Source organism: Mytilus trossulus, chromosome 9, assembly GCF_036588685.1.
Source record: "Mytilus trossulus isolate FHL-02 chromosome 9, PNRI_Mtr1.1.1.hap1, whole genome shotgun sequence".
Classification (NCBI taxonomy): domain Eukaryota; kingdom Metazoa; phylum Mollusca; class Bivalvia; order Mytilida; family Mytilidae; genus Mytilus; species Mytilus trossulus.
The window spans coordinates 46,948,903-46,972,844 of NC_086381.1; the positions used below are offsets into that span (position 1 = coordinate 46,948,903).

The following is a 23,942-nucleotide window of genomic DNA, read 5'->3' on the forward strand; positions in this document are numbered from 1 at the left end:
TTTATATATTCTGAATCATACAATAATGAATTATTAAATTTCCACAATCCTCTACCTCGCTCAAAAGGATTAAATTCTAGATTTAATACAACCATAGAATGATCAGAGCGATAGCTGGGCTCAATATTACAGTTTTTCAAACAGCATAGTAAATCTTCAGATAAAAGAAAAAAATCAAGCCTGGCTTGTTTAAAGGGGGTTCTTTTTCTCCATGTGAAACGCTTCAAATCTGGGTAAAGTTCACGAAAAGGGTCAATGAGACACCTTTCCTGAATGATTTCTAAAACTTTCTCCCGAGCATTCGGGTTATTTACATGTAAATAGTTAGAATAGTCCATATCAGGGTTGAGAACCAGATTAAAATCACCACAAATCATATAGCTATCATTACCAAAATCATCTATAATTGACATAATTCTATCATAAAAAAATGGAGTATCTATATTTGGTCCATAAATAGTTACAAATGTAAAATGTAAAGTATCAACAACTAAGTCTAATACTAAATAATTACCACCAACATCTTTTTTTTTCTTTTAGGACCTTAAACTCAAAGTTGTTATTAAACATAACTGCTACACCTCTTGAATTTGAGCTATAAGATGAAAAATAACTATCATATCCCCACATAGCTCTTATATTATTTTCATTTTCACATAAGAAATGAGTATCTTGTAAACAGTAAATATTATAATTCTTTGTTCTTAAATAGTTAAAGACATCTCTTCTTTTAACACTATCTCCTAAACCTTGGCAATTAACAGTTAATACCTTCAGGGCACACATGATATGATGTCAGTAAATACACTAGCACATAGCATGACCTTAAAAAAATCTAATATTAATACAGTGTATCTGAGTCTTCTCCATATGTGTAACAATACTAAAGAAAAACATTTCACCAACATAAAGATGCATAAAAATGATAAACAGGATAACTCACCATAAACTAAACCAAAACAAAATGTAATGGAATGATATTGCAGAAATGCAATAATTAATAAAAAAAAATGAAGGACTGGAAAGAAAAGAAAAAAGATAAAAACAAAAATTAAGCATCAAAATGGCATACATTTTTGATTGAAATAATGTAAAAATTTTTTTTAGTTTTTTGCAGTATAATTGTTCTTTCAATTTTATATATCCTGTATATGATTTATCAGTTATGACATGGTCAACTATTTTACAAAGTGGAGACAACTTTTATAGTATTAAGATTTGTCCCATAAAAATAAGAATAGCACTTTTAACATGTTTAAAAAATAAACCAAAGTTCATCAAGACATAATGTACATGTAACAATGAAAGTCAAGTAGTAAGTTAACTACTTATTTCCTTTGTCTCAATCTTAGAAAAATGTCATCAAATATATTGAACTTCAGCTGTAGACCATCGGATATCCTTCCATATACACCACAGTTGAAGTACCATACGTCGCTGAACCATTCAGTCTCATTTAGTCTTTTCATCAGTTCAATGTTTCTTTTGGAAATGTCATCATAAAATCTTACATGGTCTTGTAAATTCTTCTTTTCTCGCATCACTCTTCGTTTGACATCACTACTGAATAATCTCACAATAAGAGGCTTTGGTCCTTATTTGTCAGATGGAATTCTATGGAAGGCGACAACATCTCTTTCCTCAAGTTCAACATTCATGTCCCTTTTCACTTTACTAATAAAGTCCGCACGCAGATCTTGTCGCTCTCGCCATGGAAAGTTTATAACTCTTACGTTGTTTTTGCGAGAATATTGTTCATTGTAGTTGCTGCTGGTAATAGCATCTCTTGTCAGTCGTTCATTTTGGTGTAGTTCTTTCTTTGTTGCGGATAGGCTTTTCATAGCTACCTCAGCTTTCTCCCTCAAGTTTTCATTTTCTATTGATAATGCATCTATTTTCTCTTGCATTTCCCCTATGACTTCTGAAACTTTTTTTATCAATTTTTGTCTCTATGGATGAAGTAAATTCTTTAAATAAATTCTTCACTATAGAAGTTACAATGACTTCCAGATCACTTGACTTAACAAGGTCTTTTGTTGCATTTTCAAGGTCTATCTTTTTTAATCCACCCTCAAGGTTTTGTTTAATTTCTTCTATGTCCCTTTGTATACTAATTATACCAGTAAGATCAACACTTGTATTTGATTCATTTGACACTTCAGAGTGAGTCCTTTTTGGTTGTTTATTAGGTTTTTCAGTTTTTTCTTTATCAACTTTATCTAATTTGGCAGCTAGTAAAGTCTGAACAGTGTTTCCACATTTTCCACTTTTATTCACAGATTTGTTACTTGTAAGGCTGTTGCCTCCAGGCATGTTGTATTAAATCCTTTGTGATCAAGTAAATATAATCAATAATAGGTGAACACTTAAATCCAAAAAATGGTTTTCTGTAAATATCACAAAAGTTCCACCAAATTTTTCTCATATGTTGACATCCAATGATTCAGCAAATTGTTATCTATCAGTATATCCACTTTTTATCATCCAAGAATTCATGTAAAACACAAAAAACTGCAAAAAACTGGGAGCTGACTTTTTACAGTGTTTTCAGCTCGGCGGCCATCTTAATCCTTCCTAATTGGATTTCTAAAAGTTGGTTTCAGGGTTTATAATAGTCAGCTTAACCGTGTGATGCGTTTTCAGAGTCATTACAACATCATGGGCGGGCAGGGGTATCATCAGTGAGCAGTAGTTTGCAGTTTCACTTATTTCGTCATTATCATGCTCCCTATTACATTTACAAGCGCATTGGCGAAAAGTTAAATATGTATTCTGGAAACAATGAATAGGTATTGCCTCTACTGCATGACTAAATATAACTAAAACCCAAATATAAATTTGCCGACAGCCCGTCGAACTTGATAGAAATATACAAAGAAAGGGTACACGGTCCCAAATACGAAAACTATAAACCTAAAACTTGAGACATTTTTAAACGTTTTTCTTTGGAGTCTACGATATAACCATCTTTACTCGAATCAGATTTCCATCTGCCGTGTTTTTTCAAACACCTGTCGCTAACGTCTGCGTTAGCAGCCACTGTGGAACCACCTGATCGGAACGAGTGAAGACCTATGTTACAACCAGGACGAATAGTCTTAATTCTCTAAAGAAGACACTCCCTAGCCGCCGTGTAACTGAGTTTCTTATCCTTATTTATCAATGTACACAACTCCTGACCTGTAGATAGGACGAAATAAAAATGTATTCTCATGACTACTAAAACCAGCCAAACTTGTGTATTTAACTAACGTATTATAGGGACATGCGATTGTAGAACCTTTTGCTATTATAACCTCATTGCTTTGCCTGTATCGGTCAGTTTTGCTCTTAGTTATATGTCAAATCAGAAAAGAATCTTGTATATCAATGTCAAGAAAACGCAAAGAACTAAGTTCATCGTATTTAAGGAAACCTGCAAAACAAAGTAGCATCATAGTCAAATCTCTTATAAACACAAGTAGGTCAAAACAATCTTTGAAATTATCACAAAGTTCTATCAAAACGTCTGTGGTAACTGGATCTTTCTTGTTAGTCTTCTTTGGTGCAATTCTTTTAGACGCTTCTTGTATTGAAGTTACAAAAGTGTTCGTGGTAGGATCTTTTAAACTGTTGATTTCGTGTGCCCATTTTATACCATATATTGCATTATACACCGGATGATAAGTAGAACCGTTGTTAACTAAGTCTGTAAGGTATAGTGCGACGTGCACTGGTTGAGCTGGTAAAGCAGCATGTCCAAGGATTGATATGAAATGTTACCATCTTTTGAAAGCACTAAAATAAGATTTGACTGTGTTGTCACTTCTGCTGTTTATAAAAAGTTCGCACATTTTTGGATAAAGTCCATCAAGATAACTGTCACCATCTATTCCGCTATTTCTAATGGCCTCCTTTACTGTACAATCTAATTTGTCCCTGTTAAAAAAGAGAGTAATCATAAATATTTTTATCTAAAATTGTATTCTTAAACCAATCAATCTAAACTTCAAAAATTGTTGTCCAAATATTCCGCTTTGACCGCGGCTTTCCTTGGTCAAGTTTTCTCCCTGAAAGAAAATGTGTGCAACTATCAAAGCTTTCATGTTCCCTTTCTCGTCTATTATCATAGGCCAGTATGGTGCAGAGGTCCACTCTGGTATAACTAAAGTAACATTGCATTTTTCTTGTTTGAATTTGTTCAACACTTTAGGAATCAAATTTAGTGGTGGCACAAGCCAATTATTTTTACCTTTCCAGTCAACTGTGAAAGCTTCCATACCTGATGTTCCTGGAAACTAATATTTTGAATTGAAATGCTTACACTTGGTGTTGTAGTCATGTGCAAACCTATCGGCGTTATGAGGACCCCACAAGTGATCTAGATATGTAAATATTTCATCCTGTACCTCCCAATCATCATAATCTGACCATCTACTTAACATGTCAGCGTGTGTGTTTTGTTCACATGGAATCCAAACAGAACTTAATTTAATTGATTGGTTCTTAAAAATTTCATGTATTTGCATCACGTTTTCATGTAGTGATGCTTTTCGGCTTGTGACTTAGAGTATGTGCGTTACTTTTTTGTTATCTGTGTATACCCGGATAATCTTATCCTTCATTACATTTGTAAAATTGTGTAATGCTCTCTGTACTGCTACTAGCTCTCGCCATGTCGAACTTTTGTTTTGTTCGTTTACTGACCAACTTCCAAACATCTCCAATGGTTCGTCCTTTGAACCTATTTGACCACCAAAACCCTTACCTGATGCATCACAGAACAAGTGATAATCTTGCTTTTCATTAAACACTGGCGTCAACGTGATTTACGATCATCCCAATATGGCGGACACAAATAACGAGATATTTTAGAAGGCTGATTTTTCCACTTTAACTGCTTATTTTCAGAATTTTTTTATATCAAGAAAAATCTTTATAAGCATTACCATTGTAGGTGTTTTTCATAAATTATAGAAAAACAAGCAGAAGAATGAAAATCGAGATTAAAAAAATCACGATGATGATCGTAACTTCATCTATTGATGATCGTAACTTGGACTTGTTTTTACAAACAGATGATCGTAACTCAAAATTTACGAACGTTTTTCTTGTCACTAAATTATCAACCTATTTAGTCGTCACAATAAAATAAATTTTATGATTTTAGAATTACACAAAGAATAAATGAAAACCGCTATTCTAAAAAGAAATGACATGAGGGGATTAGCAGACCTATATGCAAATGTCCTCAATATATATTTTTTATGAGTAATTTAGTTAACATTCAAAATATATTCACGTTGATATGAAGTTGATATAAATATCATTCTCATGATACAGTTTAAGAATACAGGCCAAAACTTTCACGGAATAAAGTAAAGGAAGGCATGAAGTTACACTACTTTTGATGACTTTCTATCGGTTTTAAATTGTTACCTGGTCTTGTTTTGTCTTTGTCAAACCAGGAACATATATAGTAATACTGTTCCTAGATCCAACTATGACTATTTAACATTGGAAGACTATAGAGGCGGACTTAGAGGGAGGGTCAAGGTGGTCGCGTCACCTTTTTGTGGGGGAAATTTGGTTGATTGTATAGGGAATCAATGAAGCATGACTGTAGCGGGTCTACTCTTAGGCAGCCAGTCCCCCATCCCTTAATGAAAATCTCTGGATACTCCACTGGACTACTGATGCCTATATTTGCCATGGGTTGGCTATTTATGTTAAGAAGGAAAAGTTGAAATAGATGGTATACACGTTCATATTAGATTTTTCAAGCTTCAATTTCTTACATTTTAATAAAAACGGTATATGACATGTATTATTGAAGTTAGTCGAAGAAGTTGTTTTAAGTCAAACAGGGATCTACCATTTGATTTTTATATGGGGGATGTAATTTGGAAAAAGACAGGACAGGAGATTTGAGTAAAAATAGGCCGGATGAACATCTTGACCGAACAAAAAGGCAATATGACAATTTATGTAAAAAAAATCAGGACGAAAAAAGCAGGATCGAATAGACTAAAAAAAAAGCAGGATAGTTATTTCAACATAAAAAATGCAAGACAAAATTATCCCTCCCGAAAATTAAAATCAAATAGTAGTTCCCTTTATTGACGGTTTCATTGGTTTTTTTTTGTTGTCATTGAAAATATATGATTACACTTCTTAATGCTTTATTTGTTCAACTTTTCCTTTTAAAATCGTAAATCTGTTAATGAAAAAAAACTATAAAGTCTCAATTCAAAAGAAATACCAGATCCTCGAAAGGTACTATTGTTCCTATAAAGTGTAAGGGAAAATACTGGGAAAAAAATATCCAATTTTAACAAACTGGTCATTAATATGAACTGTGCAAAACTTTATTTATATAAAACATTTGAATCAATATAAAACATTTTAATATTAAACTAGAATCTAAGATAACTTTGATAATATCTAGGCGTTATGTATTCAGGTTTAGTTTTCTGTAATTAGTTAATACTTTAGTTTCTTTGTGTATATCTCTTTCATATTCATTTGATAAAATTTACTGTTTGCAATAGCATGAATTGTTCTATATAATAAGAATGTTCTTATCCCGGGCATAAAAACAATGCCGTATTTTGCGAAACCTTTTCAACTTTTGATCTTCAGTGCTGTACAACTTTGTACTTTTTTCACTTTCGATCTTTTATATCTGGGCGTCACTGGTGAGTCTTGTGTGGACAAGGCGCGTTTTTGGCGTATTGAATTTTAAACCTGATGCTTTTTGTTATCTATTAATCATGTTTTTCTGTGTCTAATATGTTCTCCTATTTATTTGTATTGTAGTCCTGTAATATTATGTTGTCATTTCAATGTTATATTTAACTTTGCCATTTAAGTGAGAGGTTTGGCATGCCTTAAAACCAGATTCAACCCACCACTTTTATTCCCCTTTAAAAGTGTCCTGTACCAAGTCAGGAAGATGGTCATTGTTATAATATTGTTCGTTTCTCTTTGTGTTGCATTTTTACGTTGAGTCGTTTGTGTTTTCTCTTATTTTTGAGATATTGAGATAAGACGTGGCACGGTACTTGTCTTTCCCAAATTCATGTATTTGGTTTTCATGTTACATTTGTTATTCTTGTGGTGTTTTGTCTGATGATTGGTCTGTTTCTGTGTGTGTTGCGTTTCGGTGTTGTGTCGTTGTTCTCCTCTTATATTTAATGCGTTTCGTTCGGTTTTGGTTTGTTACCCCGATTTTGTTTTTTGTCCATGGATTTATGAGTTTTGAACAGCGGTATACTACTGTTGCCTTTATTTGTGATAGTTCCTCACAATTTCAGCTGATAACGTACATTTTTTTTTCGCATACTGGACGGCTGTATTTGTCTTATTTATCAGATAATGCTTCTTTATAACAGACAGGTACGATCATCCTAAGTAGAATTAAGTTACGATCATCGTTGATAAAAATAAACACAAGCTATGATCATCATCGTGATTTTTTGTATGTCGATTTCCATTCTTCTTGTTGCTTTTCCCTCCTGTCTGAAAAAATATTTTAATGGCAATGCTTATAAAGATGTTCCTTGACATAATACAAATCTAAAAATAACCTGCTAAAGTGGAGAAATCAGCCTTATCAAATTTCCGTATATTTGTGTCCGCCATATTGGGATGATCGTAACTGCACTCTTTAAGTGGTTCTGTACTAACTAGTACTTTAGCATTCCAACTTGCTCTATACAATATAGATTCATATAAATATCTAGTTCTTAATCGTGCCTGATCACACAATACTGCCTGCATAGATATGATTTGGCCTACAATACTGGCCACAAATTTACTCTGAATAGCCAAATACCACTTCTAAACTGGTAAATGAAAATAACCAAAATACCTTTCAATTTAGTTATGCGTTTTTCTGTGAGTCTTAAAATCCCTTCCGACATGTCCCATAAAAAACCTAACCATTCTAAAGATTGAACTTGCAACCAGTTGCATTTCTCATGTGCCAAAACAAATCCAAACCTTTCTAATTCGGATTTGATTGTTTTACCTGATTCTAAAGCACTATCAAAACCGTTACCTCCACCTAGGCCATCATCCAAATACATAACGATTTTCATGCCTCTACCTCTCCAATGTTTAACGATATCTCTCATTACTTTGCTAAATATATACCCACTAGAGGATAACCCAAAAGGCAAAACATTATACTCATAGTATTCATTTGCCCATTTGAAACCTAAAAATGTTGTATCTGCTTGACATATTTTTATGTGGTGATATGCACTTTTGAAATCGTAGGAAAATACATAGTTTCCCTTCCCAAACAACTGTCTGGCGGTTGTTGCGTCTTCATACTTGTGTTTAAATTTTACAATATGTGGGTTTAAATGCCTAGCATCTAAAACCAATCTTAATTTTGAGCCTTTATTATTTGCTACGGTTAATGGATTTACAACGTGAGGTTTACTTTTCACTCGACGTATGCAACCTTTTTCTAAAAGTTTTTCTATCTCATCGGCGACAAAATAAGAGTTGTCGCGTGCAGTTTTATTGTTTTCTAATTTTGTGGGGTTTTTTTTAATTTGTAGCACCTATCTCTTTCCACGAGTCTACCTTTTCTTTTACATACCCTACACCTGTACCGTTACCTTGACATACATTATTGTGTGTACATTTTATTGATTTAAAATCAGCTGATATTTGTTTACACAACACAGGTGCGCTCGATTCTATGCGATTAAAATTGTAAGTACTATTTATACTTATCTTATTCTTTTGTTCTGTTGTGGCTTTTGGACACCGTCATGTCCAATGCCCACTCTCATGACAATAAAAGCATCCCCCAGGTCTTCCAAATCCGCTGCTAACATTAACAAGTATCAACTGACTTCCCGTAGAATTTGATGTCGTTGTTTTGGTGTATGGTGTTGCCCTTTGGTCTGTACGTTTTTTCAGTTTTTCTTTTTTCATCTTGGTATCTGCCCGTGACTGAGCCTTGTACATTTTCTTTTTGTCCTCGGAATTCTCGGCCAAAGGATTAGCAATATACTCAGCTACTACCCGCCACCCTGCGTCGGAAGAATCAGCTAATTTGATTAACTTTTGTTCTTGATTATGTCCATACCTTCAGCTATCTTCCGTTTCGCGTTGTTAAAATTTGTCTGACTCATGTTGTCTGCTTCCATCTCGGTTGTGGCCTCCCTCATCTTCACGAATACTTTGTGGTTGTGTTTGTACTGCTCTTCATTACCTCTTTTGCGGAACTTATATGTGTCGGACATATTTTCATCTATCTTTGCTATCTGTGTGTCTGACAAGGATTTCTGGTTTTCTTGGATTCTTCTTTGGAAACCGTCCAAACGAGACTCTAGTAAAGTTGTCATATTGTCCAATAACTGTTCTTATTTGTTTTGTACAGCATTATGCACTTCGGCACGTATAGTTTGTTGAATATCGGCGTCCATGCAGCTTACTATGTTTAACGACGGCTAAAAAGTGAAGCGCTTGAAATACACCAATATATCGTAAGACAAAATTCATCTTCTGGTTGGTCAATTTTGTCATGTCTTGTGAATATTTATGAAAAACGAAACGACAATACAATATTTTCCCGCTTTACTATACGAACCGCTGGAAAATACAATTATATTTATTAATCCTAACAAACTGATTGTAATAGTGCAAAACATAAAGAATTATAATAGTCTGCTTTAAACATGGCTGATTTAAAGTTTTTGATTACAGCTGGAAGATACCTTGACTCTTGTTCGACAGCGGTTAGAAATATAAGTTGTTATCCTCCTTTGCTTTGTTCGTCCAGTGTGTGCCATTGTGAAATGCCAGCAATGATGCATTATGACGCCGATGATAATACTTGTAACGACGGTACGTATTCAGTATCTACACTTACTCCTGTATAGACCCAAACTCAGTTCACATAATGCAGTTAAGATTCAAGTTTTACCAAAATCAGTTGATATAAGTAAAATTAAAGTGCTTGTATTGTGAGGTCGAATTCGGATAAAACATGTAAAACTTACCTCTCATTTAGAACAAACTCACAACTTCTCGTCTTATGCAAAATCAGTTCTTTTAACTTCTATTTTTGATGCTCTATAAAATGATATACATGAAATGACTTTTTATTGTAAATATATTATGATAGTGAAGTCTTAATAATGCTAAGAGGTGTGTAATTGCTTTGTTTATGTGTAACATGTTTGTTTTCGTTCATTTTGTGTACTTAAATAAGGCCGTTAGTTATTTCGTTTAAATCGTTTTACATTATCATTTGGTCTTTTACTATACAACTGACTATGCAATATGGGCTTTGCTCATTGTTGAAGGCAATATGGTGACTTATAGTTGTTTATTTTTGTGTCATTTTGGTCTCTTGTGAAGAGTTGTCTTAATGGCAATCATACCACATCTTCTTTTTTTATCAAACGAAGTGTATAATCTCCAAAGGTAATTACTATAGCAAAAGAGGTAGAAAATCAGGAGTAATGGTGTTTGTGTAATTACCATACAAGACATTAAATGAATAGAAATATAAAAACACTTTAAGTTAAGTAATGCATACTAGTATTGCAAACGTCATATAATGGTACAAATATGAAAGAAGAAAACAGTAAAGAAAGTTGTGGCGTATATAGGAGTACAAGGTTAAAAAATACTATGTATCATACAGGACTCTGGAGTCATTGTTAAAGTATATTTAAGAATAGATTGTCTTAAACTTCAATTCTTTATTTTTATTTTTTTGAATCAGACGGTAAAGTGTTTTTGTAAGAAAAATATATGAACAGAAATTACGAGACAATGATTTTTATGGCCCATATGACATGCATAAACGGCGAGTGGCTCACTCACCACCGTTGTCGAGAAATAAGAAGTCGTCGGTACTGCAAAAAAAAAATGAACCGGACTTCATGGAACGACTTTCTCTTTAGAAATTTTTTTTGCATCCATGGTGTTCTATTATTTCAACCGAGGCTGGGCTATTCCATTAAGATTTAACAGAATTTGTTTCCCGAACAGCTGTAAGCTATGTTTTCGATGGCATTCAGCGGAATCAAATGACTTAAGGTTCGAAACATAATTACATCTAGATGTCAGGGATGGGGTCGATTACTTTAAATGTAATCGATTAAATTCCAATAACTTTGCTTATAAAATGTAATCAATTACATTATGATTGCACCCTATTTCATATGTAATCGATTACATTAGATCACTTTTCTTTAAATTAATCATCATTACTTTAGATTACTTATGCTTACATTGTATCTTGCAATATTAAAGGTTGTTTGTTTTATTTTTTATCCTCACAAAAAAGCTAATTTTGATGTGGTTTTTTTTCATGCGCCTTAATTAATTAATCTTATGTAATAGAATTTATAGACAAGTACAGTGTAGCATGTTTAATTTGATAAAATAGACAAGTGTCTCTATGTAAATGATATAACTTTTTTTTCTACAAATTTTAACCACCTGCCTAATTAACAAAAAAATTGAACAAATTAGTAAAAATTAATTACGTATATAGTTTTATTGGGATTTTAAAAGTGTCAATCACTTCTTCCATTTTTTTAATAAACAATAGGTAAGCTTGGGTATGAAATTTTATTGTCTTTTAAAATAACAATACCAATAAAGATAAAAGTGGTTAATTGTTATCATTTTTTGAAAGTGTTTAATATTTCATCTCATTAATAATCAATAGAATTATTTGTCAAGTGAAAACAAAAAACATCTCTGTAACTTTATAGGAAAGTATATTAATTTCTCTTTAAATTAAGAAACAGTTTATTGCAATAAAAGATATTTTGTATTGATGAAACTTCTGACGTCACCTATTGTTTACTATGCATATTGTTTGTAATATCAAGCCATATGTATACACTGTTCATGTTCTTGTTTATACTGATGAGCCGTAAGACTCAAAGTTGATAAAGAATAGGAATTTAAGAAAGCACATATTATGGACCTGGGTTTTTTTGTATTGTTATGAGTTACAATTTATGACTAAAATTAGCAAAGACCCATCAAAACAACATTTGATACAATAATTTAACAATACTTTCAGATATTAGATGATATATTGGCTATCAATAATGACGACTTCAGTATGTATACTAACGAAATTTATCCTGTTGAACTTACTTTAATTAAAGCTAATGATAACAATGACCACTGCCCTTTCGTCGATCTTGATATCTATATCATAAACGGGAAGCCTAATACAAAAAATTATGATAATAGTTATCAAAGGTACCAGGATTATAATTAAGTACGCCAGACGCGCGTTTCGTCTACATAAGACTCATCAATGACGCTCATATCAAAATATTTATAAAGCCAAACAAGTACAAAGTTGAAGAGCATTGAGGATCCAAAATTCCAAAAAGTTGTGCCAAATACCTCTAAGGAAATCTATGCCTGGGATAAGAAAATTCTTAGTTTTTCAAAAATTCAAGGTATGGTTAACAGGAAATTTATAAAAATGACCACATTATTGATATTCATGATAAAAGAGATGATTTTTCATTTCCTATTGTTAATTATCCATTTTTAGATGGTGACGTTCCCTTGTCACCATCTTGGTGTTTATATATCTCAATTTGTATGATTCGCTCGTGTATGTAACAACGTATTAGATTTTAGCAAGAGAAATTTATGTATTACTGAAAAATTATTACGCCAGGGTTTTCGATATCACAAACTGGTCAAAACATTTACTAAATTTTATTACCGGTATAAAGAAAAAAATCGTAAATGTAACTCAACATGCAGACATCTTATACGTTCAGGTATTACTCATCCAGTTTTTTATGGAAATATTCTTTATATAGCACAAAAATGTCAGTATTCTCCTCAGAAACCAACAAAACCTTCAAATAGACTTATTAAAAAGGGATATAGTTACGATACTGTTGTCAGGTCATTAAAGATTGCATATTTTGGCTTTACTATTGATTCACTGATAGGGTCTTTGCATCGGAACTAAACACATTTATTTCTAAAAAAAAAACAGTTGTTGACATGACACAGGTTATGTTCTTCTCATATTTTTAATGACAGTATGATACTAAACCCCTAACGGGAGGGATTGTGCCTGATATTCATATGAAGACATATTTTTTGATTGAGTTAAGTCTGCCAATTGATATTTTATCGTATGTTTTTCTCTGTTGTGATGTTATGCTATTGTTTCAGAAAAAGGGAGAAGGTTTGGATCCATTAAAACGTTTAATCCCGCTGCAAATGTTTGCACCTGTCCTAAGTCAGGAATCTGATGTACAGTAGTTGTCGTTTGTTTATGTAATATATACGTGTTTCTCGTTTCTCGTTTTGTTTATATAGATCAGACCGTTGGTTTTCCCGTTTGAATGGTTTTACACTAGTAATTTTGGGGCCCTTTATAGCTTGTTGTTCGGTGTGAGCCAAGGCTCCGTGTTGAAGGCCGTACTTTAACCTATAATGGTTTAATTTTTAAATTGTTATTTGGATGGAGAATTGTCTCATTGGCACTCACACCACATCTTCCTATATCTATAATCTTTCAATCAGTTTAATTGAGGTCTGGAGCTGGCATGTCAGTTAACTGCTAGTAGTCTGTTGTTATTTATTTTCTTTTGTTACATCTTTTTACATTGGACTCGGGCTTCTCTTGAACTGAATGTTAATGTGCGTATTGTAATGCTTTTACTTTTCTACATTGACTAGAGGTATAGGGGGAGGGTTGAGATCTCATAAACATGTTTAACCCCGCCACAATTCTGCGCCTGTCCCAAGCCAGGAGCCCCTGGCCTTTGTTAGTCTTGTATGATTTTAAATTTTAGTTTCTTGTGTATAATTCGGAGTTTAGTATGACATCATTATCACTGTACTATTATGCATATTTTTAGGGGACAGCTGAAGGACACCTACGGGTGCGGGAATTCTCGCTAAATTGAAGACCCATTGGTTGCCTTCGGCTGTTGTCTGTTTTATGGTCGGTGGTTGTCGCTTTAACATATTCACCATTTCCTTTCTCAATTTTATCTCCTTTATATGTTTCCAGACGATGAATGCACTAAAATCTATACAACTTGCTTTTGAAAAAAAGTTTTAAAAAATCATAAAAAGATATTATCATGATATAGGATGTTTCTAACGACATTTATAGTTTATGCAGCCCTCGCATGGTCCTATCATACATAATCTCCTTCTGTTTATATTGTGGCAATTTCTGACCGGAACGGCCTTCAATAGACAGCTTTATTATGGAAGTTTTCCTTTTATTGCTTTAATCTTATGGGTTAAATTGTTTACAAAGTATGCTTTAACAAAAATACGATCTCGCACGTGAATTAAGAAAAGGAGATATTCAATAAAACCTGTTAAAAACAAAAGCTCGACTAAATGATCAATTAATTCAAGGAATGGAAAACAAGCTTTATATTTCTCAAAAGGTAAAGGCACTTAAAAAAAGAAATAGTGAGTCAAACCTAGTTAAATAGATAACTATACCATTAACTTATCTTATAGCTGCTTTAAGTTTTTTTGTAAAGCCAAAATGTTGTGAGCAACCCAAACAGACATAATTAGTTAGCGTGACAGTTATTTGGATCTATCAGCCAAAATTATGTCAACGTTTTAACCCCGCCTCAAATTTACGCCTGTCACAATTCAGGAGCATCTGGCCTTTGTTAGTCTTGCATAATTTTTAATTTTAGTTTCTTATATCATACGGAGTTTAGTATGACGTCCATTATCGCTGAACTAGTATATATTTGTTAAAGGGCCAGCTGAAGTATGCCTCCGGGCTTGGGATTTTATCGCTACATTTAAGACCCATTGGTAGCCTTCAGCTTTTGTCTGCTCTGCGGTGAGGAATTGTCACTTTGACTTATTCCCCATTTCCATTCTTAATTTTATACATAATATATTTACAACACATCTGACGTTAGAAAAGTATAAACAAACATACGGTATAAGGATGTCATTCGTAAATATAGCTCAACATGCAGACTTATTATATACGTTCAGGTATTTCGCATAAATTTTTTAAGGGCATTAATATTCTTTATCAAGCACAAAGGTGTCAGTATTCACCTCAGAAACTAACAAAACCTTTGAATAGACTTATAAAGAAGGGATATAGTTACGATACTGTTGTCAGATCTCAGGGTTGAGATCTCACAGACATGTTTAACCCCGTCGCATTTTTGCGCCTGTCCCAAGGCAGGAGCCTCTGGCCTTCGTTAGTCTTGTATTATGTTAATTTTAGTTTCTTATGTACAATTTAGAAATTTGTCTGGCGTTCATTATCACTGAACTAGTACATATTTTTTTAGGGGACAGCTGAAGGACGCCTCCGGGTGCGGAAATTTCTCGCTTTATTGAAAACCTGTTGGTGACCTTCTGCTGTTGTCTTGTTGTTTTTTTCTATGGTCGGGTGGATGTCTCTTTGAGACATTCCCCATTTTAATTCTCAATTTTATAATAGAAATATAACACATCTGACTTTGGAAAAGTATAAACAAACATACATAATAGATATACAACATATCTGACGTTAGAAAAATAAAAACAAACATACATCATAGATACATGTATATACAACACATCTGACTTTAGAAAAGTATAAACAAACATAAATAATAGATATATAACATATCTGACTTTAGAATAGTATAAACAAACATACAGGATACATGTTATACAGATATGCAACATTTCTGACTTTAGAAAAGTATAGATAAACATACATCATAGATTTATACATCGCATCTTACTTTAGAAAAGTATAGATAAACATACATCATAGATATACAACACATCTGACTTTAGAAAAGTATAAACAAACATACATAATATCTATATACAACATATCTGAATTTATAAAAGTATAAACAAACAAACATAAAATCTATATTAAACGTATCTGACTAAAGAATAGTATAAACAAACATACATATTATCTATATACAACATATCTGAATTTATAAAAGTATAAACAAAAATATATAATAGATATATAACATATTTGACTTTAGAATAGTATATACAAACATACATAATATCTATACACAACATATCTGAATTTATAAAAGTATAAACAAACATACATAATAGATATATAACATATTTGACTTTAGAATAGTATATACAAACATACATAATATCTATACACAACATATCTGAATTTATAAAAGTATAAACAAACATACATAATACATATACAACATATCTGAATTTATAAAAGTATAAACAAACATACATCATAGATATATATAACATATCTATTTTTAGAATAGTATAAAGAAACATACATAATAGATTTAATTAACCCATCAGACGTTAGAAAAGTATAAACAAACATACATTCTAGATATATAACATATCTGACTTTAGAAAAGTATAAACAAACATACATAATAGATATATAACATATTTGACTTTAGAATAGTATATACAAACATACATAATATCTATACACAACATATCTGAATTTATAAAAGTATAAACAAACATACATAATACATATACAACATATCTGAATTTATAAAAGTATAAACAAACATACATCATAGATATATATAACATATCTATTTTTAGAATAGTATAAAGAAACATACATAATAGATTTAATTAACCCATCAGACGTTAGAAAAGTATAAACAAACATACATTCTAGATATATAACATATCTGACTTTAGAAAAGTATAAACAAACATACATAATAGATATATAACATATTTGACTTTAGAATAGTATATACAAACATACATAATATCTATACACAACATATCTGAATTTATAAAAGTATAAACAAACATACATAATACATATACAACATATCTGAATTTATAAAAGTATAAACAAACATACATCATAGATATATATAACATATCTATTTTTAGAATAGTATAAAGAAACATACATAATAGATTTAATTAACCCATCAGACGTTAGAAAAGTATAAACAAACATACATAATAGATATATACAACATATCTGACTTGAGAAAAGTATAAACAAACATCAATAGATATATAACATATCTGACCATGCTGACTTTAGAATAATATAAACAAACATACATAAAAGATATATAACATATCTGATTTCAGAATAGTATAAACAAACATACATAATAGATATACAATATATCTGACTTTATAAAAGAATAAACAAACATACATAATAGATGTATACAACACATCTGACTTTAGAATAGTATAAACAAGCATACATATAGATTTAAACAACCCATCTGACGTTAGTAAAGTATAAACAAACATACATAATAGATATACAACAAATCTGACTTTAAAATATTATAAACAAACATACATAATATCTATATACAACATATCTGACTTTAGAATAGTATAAACAAACATACATAATAGATTTAAACAATCCATCTGACGTTAGTAAAGTATAAACAAAACCAATTGAAAATCAAAATGCAGCAAATAAGAATTTATGATTACCCTCTTGTAATTATGTTTGTTCTCTAGGATTATGATATTATTACATCAACGCATGAACATAAAAAAAAATGAGACATTTGAAGTAAAATGTAAATTTATCATAATAACCGAACTGCATCTTTCATTTTAGCTAGCTTCAATGCAGAGGAGTTTGTTAATGATACGAAGGGATTTGGAAATATTGTAGGAGCAACGATGGATTCAATTCATCATATGCATATAGAGATAGAAGAAAAAGAGCACGTAAGATGGGTCTATTCATTTATATTGTTTTTTGCCCCTTCTTCTGTCACTCTGTCGTGCTTTTTGTTTTTGTAAACAACATTTTTTTCTTTATCGGATTGTAAATCGTTTGGATTAACATTCATATATAATGAGAGAGAGATCCCATTGGAATATTAAATTAGCATTCTCACTGAATCCATTATTCATTATTTAACGTATACAATAAGTGTTACGTGGATGATCAGCATGTAAATAGTTATCAAAAGTACAAGGATTATAATTTAGTACGCCAGACGCGCACTTCGTCTACATGATCCTCATCAGTGACGCTGATATCAAAATATTTACAAAGCCATACAAGTGCAAAGTTGAAGAACTAAAATTCCAAAAAGTTGTGCCAAATACAGCTAAGGTAATATATGCCTTGGATAAGAAAATCCTAAGTCTTTTGTATGTAAAGAGAGGCGAAAGATACCAAAGGAGTATTCTTTTTCTAGCCTGATACATCTTCGCATCTTTTATCTCTAATATTATTGAAATTCCACCCACTTAAGTACATCTAGATTTTTACATCACAACAGACAAATAGTTTAGATTTTATTTTCGACAGATGTTCATTGGTAGCTTTATTGTTGGTTGGTGTTGTTGTTTTTTTTTTTTGTATACTTGTGTTTTATTTTTTTAAAGTATCCAAAAAAGAAGTGAAAAGTATTTTCCTTATTCATAAAAAAAATATATAGATAATACAAGTATTACTTTTTGCAAGTGAAAGGACATGAAGAATGAATAAACTCATCATAGATACCAGGACTAAATTTAGTATATACGCCAGACGCGCGTTTCGTCTACTAAAGACTCATCAGTGACGCTCAAATCCAAAAAAGTTTAAAATGCAAAATAAAGTACAAAGTTGAAGAGTATTGAGAACCAAAATTCCTAAAAGAGCTGCCAAATGCAGCTAAGTTAATCTAGGCCTGAGGTAGAAAAGCCTTAGTATTTCGAAAAATTAAAAAATTTGTAAACAGTCAATTTATCAATATAACCATATCAATGACAATTCATGTCAGCACAATAAGTGCTGACTACTGGGCTGGTGATATCCTCGAGGAAATAAATCTCCAACAGCAGTGGCATCGACCCAGTGGTTGTAAATAAACTCATCATAGATACCAGGAATAAAGTTAGTATTTTCGCCAGACGCGAAAAGTAACTGTTAATAAACACTCACCCGCTGTATCCTGTACAATGATTAATGTGTACACATTACTACATATATTGCCTTAAACAAAAATAAGTTTAACTATTGAAAAACATCATAGGTGTTAGACTTTGATTTGTATCAAGTGGTTATATTTTCACTATGAGAATATTCAAGATTGAATGCTACTTGTATGTGTAATTGTATTCCTAGTCGTAGGTGTATGACAGTTTCTGTAAATCGCTTGTCTTAACAGTTTATTTGTTTATTTATATCTTATAACAACCGTAACGTGAACTATATGATAGGTGTCACTTCTGAATATGTCCATCTGTAACACCCGAGTAAACATGGTTAACTTCTGGTGTTTCTTTTATGTTTATTTGTGTTGCTCAATGTTTATACAATCAGACAGAAAACGCTATGACAAATTAAAAAAAAATCCATTCATTACATCCTAGTAAACATGGATTATTGGTTAACTTCTTCTTTTGTTGTTTTTTTTTTATACAAGATAGAGAAAATTATGACAAATTAAAAAAAATCCACAAAACGTGATACAAATATTGAAGTTGAATCTTCTTCCTTTTTTATTTACGTATAAAAGTCCTATACATTTTACCAAAAAAAATACAACTGATTGATAAACAGATTACATTTTATTTTTTTATTTTTGTATTATTATACCCAGTACAATATTTATTTCATGTAATTTGTGTACAGATAATTGAAGAAATGGTTACAGTTTTAGCTGTGTTACCTACAGAAAACGAAGCTGAAATGGAAAACGTCTTAGAAGCGTCGAACCAAATTTCTAAGGAAGCAGATGCTTTAACGGATAACGTTCAGGTAGTAAAACAAAATTTAGTATGAATTGCTTGACTAGATTTCTCTCTTTTTTAGATCATAAAAAAAAATTAAGCTGGCCCCTAAACAAATATGATGTATGTATACTAGTCCGTATTAAGAATAGGGAAAAAAAAGAAAATACACAAAATGACAATAATACATAAATAACAACAGACCACTTGCAGTGACATGCCAGGTCCAGCCATATATTAAACTGCTTGAAATATTATGTTTTCACAAAATGAATATTAGACGCAATCTGTCTTGTTAAGGATTAATTATTATTATACAATCATAAAATATTTGAGAAGAACATAACCCGTGTCATGCCCTTAACTAGATTTAGAATAAATATGTTTAATTTCAATGCAAAGACTCTATAAGTGAAAGAAAATGATAGCCAAAATATGCAATCTTTAATGACATGACAACAGTATCGTAACTATGTCCTTTCCTATCAGCGTTTAATTTCATTCAAATTAAGAACAACATAACGGACCTTCAAAAGTAACTATAAGGCGAACAACAGTATTAACGTTACGTTAAATTTAATCGATATTTTATCAAAATTTAACGGATCGTTAGTGCTAACGACAAGTTGAGCAACCGGCCCAGGGCGTTATGCATACAATAATGGATATTATTAGGATGTTGTCGATTACGTTGCTTGAGAATGAGAAGAAATAAATAGTGTTCCTCCTCTTCTGTTTTTTTTACTTTTTGAAATAAAAAGTCCATGGTCAATGTAATAAGAATTTGTTGCAATAATCCAAGAATTGAAACAAAGAAACTTTTTCTTAAAATTATAATATAGAAAAAATAATCCAAGTATTGAAACATTGAAAAATATTCAACTCATAATTATAAAACACTAAAAATTAAGTCATGGGCAATTTATCAAATCATGAGCATGATTATGAGGATTAGATTTTGATCATTTTAGTTTTCTTACAGGATGCGTTACTTAATGTTATGGACAAAATATCTGATCAGATATCACATACTGATGTCAATAAAAGTGAACCGGGGAAAGTAGAAAATATGGTCAAGTGAGTATAATGTTAAAGCTAACCGGGAAAAGTAGAAACTATGGTCAAGTGAGTATTACTTTAAAGCGAACCGGAGAATTCTAAATTCAAAAATATTGTAAAAAAAAATGCAATTATCATTGTAAAATTCGTTTGGTAAATTGAGGGGTAAGGTCTGGTAAAGCCAGATGTAATTAGTTATTCATTGTATTGTTTGGTGTCCATATGGCCAACTATGGAATAGCACTTTGCCATCTGAGAACACCAGGAGAGGTAGACAAACGTATTGTGTTTTTGCTTATACTGTTGACACATCGGCTTTACTCAAAATTTAAGATAAAACGATATTTTGACGTAAACCTTAAAATGCATTGGGATATTGGTTGCTTGGGTTTAAAAATATTGGAAAAATATGAATGAACATGTCCACAAATTGGGCAACTCTTAGGTGATACATTTAATTTGGCATATTTTAGCTCTCATTATTTTTCTTTATCGTTTAAATGAAGCCAACATTTTTGCAATTGTAAACTATCCATTTCAATAAAGCAACACTACAGCAACAACTTCATCACGGTATATATCTTCTAATTGATACGATATTCCATGTCTTTTTATTTTTATTTTAGCCCTGATGTTGTCACTTTGTTTCTGACTTATGAGTGAAAATGTCCCTTTGATATATGTTGCCTCTCTCTTTTATTTATACATAGTTGAATCATATTTTAAACGTTACATTATTGTATCTACTTAAATAGTCCAGTCAATCTAGCATACATTTGACCCTAACCTAAAAGTAATTGCAACAGAAGATTTTTAAGTTTTAATCTTTAGCATTATACCCCAAATATACACAGAAAAATGTCCTATAAAATCTAACTTGAGGAAGACTAAAAAAATAACCATTTAAAATTCCTATGGAGATTTGTATTGAAAAGGGAGATAACTCTTACAAAAAAGGCAGAAATATCAATAAAATTTGATACAAAATTATAACTTTACCGCTTCTATTCATCAGAATGTATTGATTCTTGATTTTTTAGCGGTCTTTACAGTATAATAAACAAATCAATAAGGTGTTTTCATATATTTTATCAAGCTATAATCTAGATTTCGTAATTCATTAGTTGACCATTTATTGAATTTTTCAACATTTCAAGGTAAAGAATCTCAAATTTAATAAAAATAATAAAGCATGTATACTTCTTTTTGTGGTTTAAAGTTTCTTTAGATAAGTAAGTTGCTGAAATAATATAATATACAGATATAAACATTACCAATTTTTCACATTATCTTTTCAAAATGGTTACAAAGCTTCAAATTTGCAAATTCTTTAATGAAAAATGCATGAAAAAAATAAAACTACCCATAACATTTTGGTTTTGTACATTTCATGAGCAGAAGATTATATATTTCAGTCAAATACAAACTTATAACCCCATCAAAGTATCATACTATACATACATTTCAAGAAAAACAACCAAAACCTGACCAAAAAAGACTCTTTTTTGTAAAAGTTATCTCCCCTTCCAATGTTAATTCCCATAGGAAATTTAAAGTGCTAATTTTGAGTTTTCCTCAAGTTAGATTTTATTGGACTTTTTTCTGTGTATATAAAGGGCATAATGCTATAGATTAGAACTAAAACATTTTCTGTTGCAATTAGTTTGAGGTTAAATCTTAGTTTGACTTGACTAAAAATTTATAAATGTATTTACTATCTAGCAATAACACTTTTCGGCTTTGCTTTGATTAAAAACGTTTACACATCGGTTGGTTTGAAGAATAAGACGATGTCAGGAGATCAGAGGCAAAAAACAAAGAATTGTCGAACTGTATTCGGAGATTTGTTGTAGACTAACACACAAACTTTTTGATAGTTCATACTAAATTTAGACAATAGTTGTTTGCCGATGTTCGAATATCTTAAATTGTTAACATGCTACAAATCAAAGGTAACAAACAACAGCTAACAGGATCAAAATAACTCCAAAAAGAATCCAATTCGGATGTGTCGACGGGATGAGCACCCCCTGCATGATATTCACCACCTTAATAAGAATAATTACTTCACTGTTTTGTCACAAACTGGATCTAAACGTAAAAAACAACAACTAAGACGATCGAACGAACTTCAAAAAGTATTGAATTCGGATATGTTGACGGGATGAGCACCTCCTACATGGCATTCACCACCTTAATTTGAATACTTACTTAGCTGTTATGTCACAAGCAGGACATAAACGTAAGGATGCAATGATTTTAGTAGATGCTGCAAGTAAACTGTACCTGCGTCCTGATAAAGTGCTTTTGGATCTAACATTAGTGACAAGACAATCTATCGAAACAGAGTTGTAATCACATTGACAAACAACAATACCATTTTACTGAACTTCAATTATAACGTTTCTAGTTTTAAAACATACCAAATGACATGTACATAGAAATTGCAAACTGCTCGTTCTTCAACAATAAGCAAAACCAATACCTATGTATATCATGTATATTTTAGTAAATTACTATAACTCGTTAAGTGCAATTGCTGATGTACTGTCAGCTGATACGAAGTCTATCAATCGTATGTTTTTTCATTAAAATTCCGGTTGTGGTCTTTCTGTCCTTTTTGATAATAGTACACGTCTTTCTTTTTTTAGGTCACTTTTTGATTCGAGTTCAAATCTTTTGGATTTAAATCATGTACCTGAACGTAATGTAAAAGAAAAGATTATAGTGGAAGATAAATCTGAAACTGAAGATGTCATACATGTGGAAGAAACAGAACCCGAACAAGAAGTTCCATATGAAAGTCCAGAAGAACAACAAGAAACACAAGTACAAGAAACAGAGGTAGAAATCAAGGCGAGAGAAAAAAAGGTATAACGATCACTTTTAATGTATTTATAAAAACTCGTTACATTAACATTAATCAGATCATGCAGAAATATGGAAACTATAAATATTTGCCAAAATATCGAAACTGATGTTTTTTTAAAATGTTTTGTATATTTTTTATCAAGTTGAAACCATGTTAATATTTATTTAAGTTACCAGGCTTATAATTTGATACTCCAGACGCGCATTACGTATACAGAAAACTCATCAGTGACGCTCAGAAGAAAAAAAAGTGCAGATTTTTAGAATTTTTTAACGAATTTGAAAACGGTTCGTATAAGAAGATTTACGAATTGGAA

General features: G+C 31.4%; 1 protein-coding gene across 2 annotated transcripts in view; it reads left to right on the plus strand.

The window, feature by feature from the left end:
- The window catches only part of LOC134683023 (polycystin-1-like protein 2), a 55,136-nt gene that overhangs the window by 5,047 nt on the left and 26,147 nt on the right, over positions 1–23,942 (plus strand). For both annotated transcript variants that reach the window (XM_063542022.1, XM_063542023.1), the window contains exons 3-7: positions 9,709–9,849; positions 17,582–17,694; positions 19,598–19,723; positions 20,678–20,772; positions 23,406–23,625. In XM_063542022.1, the coding sequence (XP_063398092.1) occupies positions 9,709–9,849; positions 17,582–17,694; positions 19,598–19,723; positions 20,678–20,772; positions 23,406–23,625 (695 nt within the window). The remainder of the gene's footprint in view (positions 1–9,708; positions 9,850–17,581; positions 17,695–19,597; positions 19,724–20,677; positions 20,773–23,405; positions 23,626–23,942) is intronic.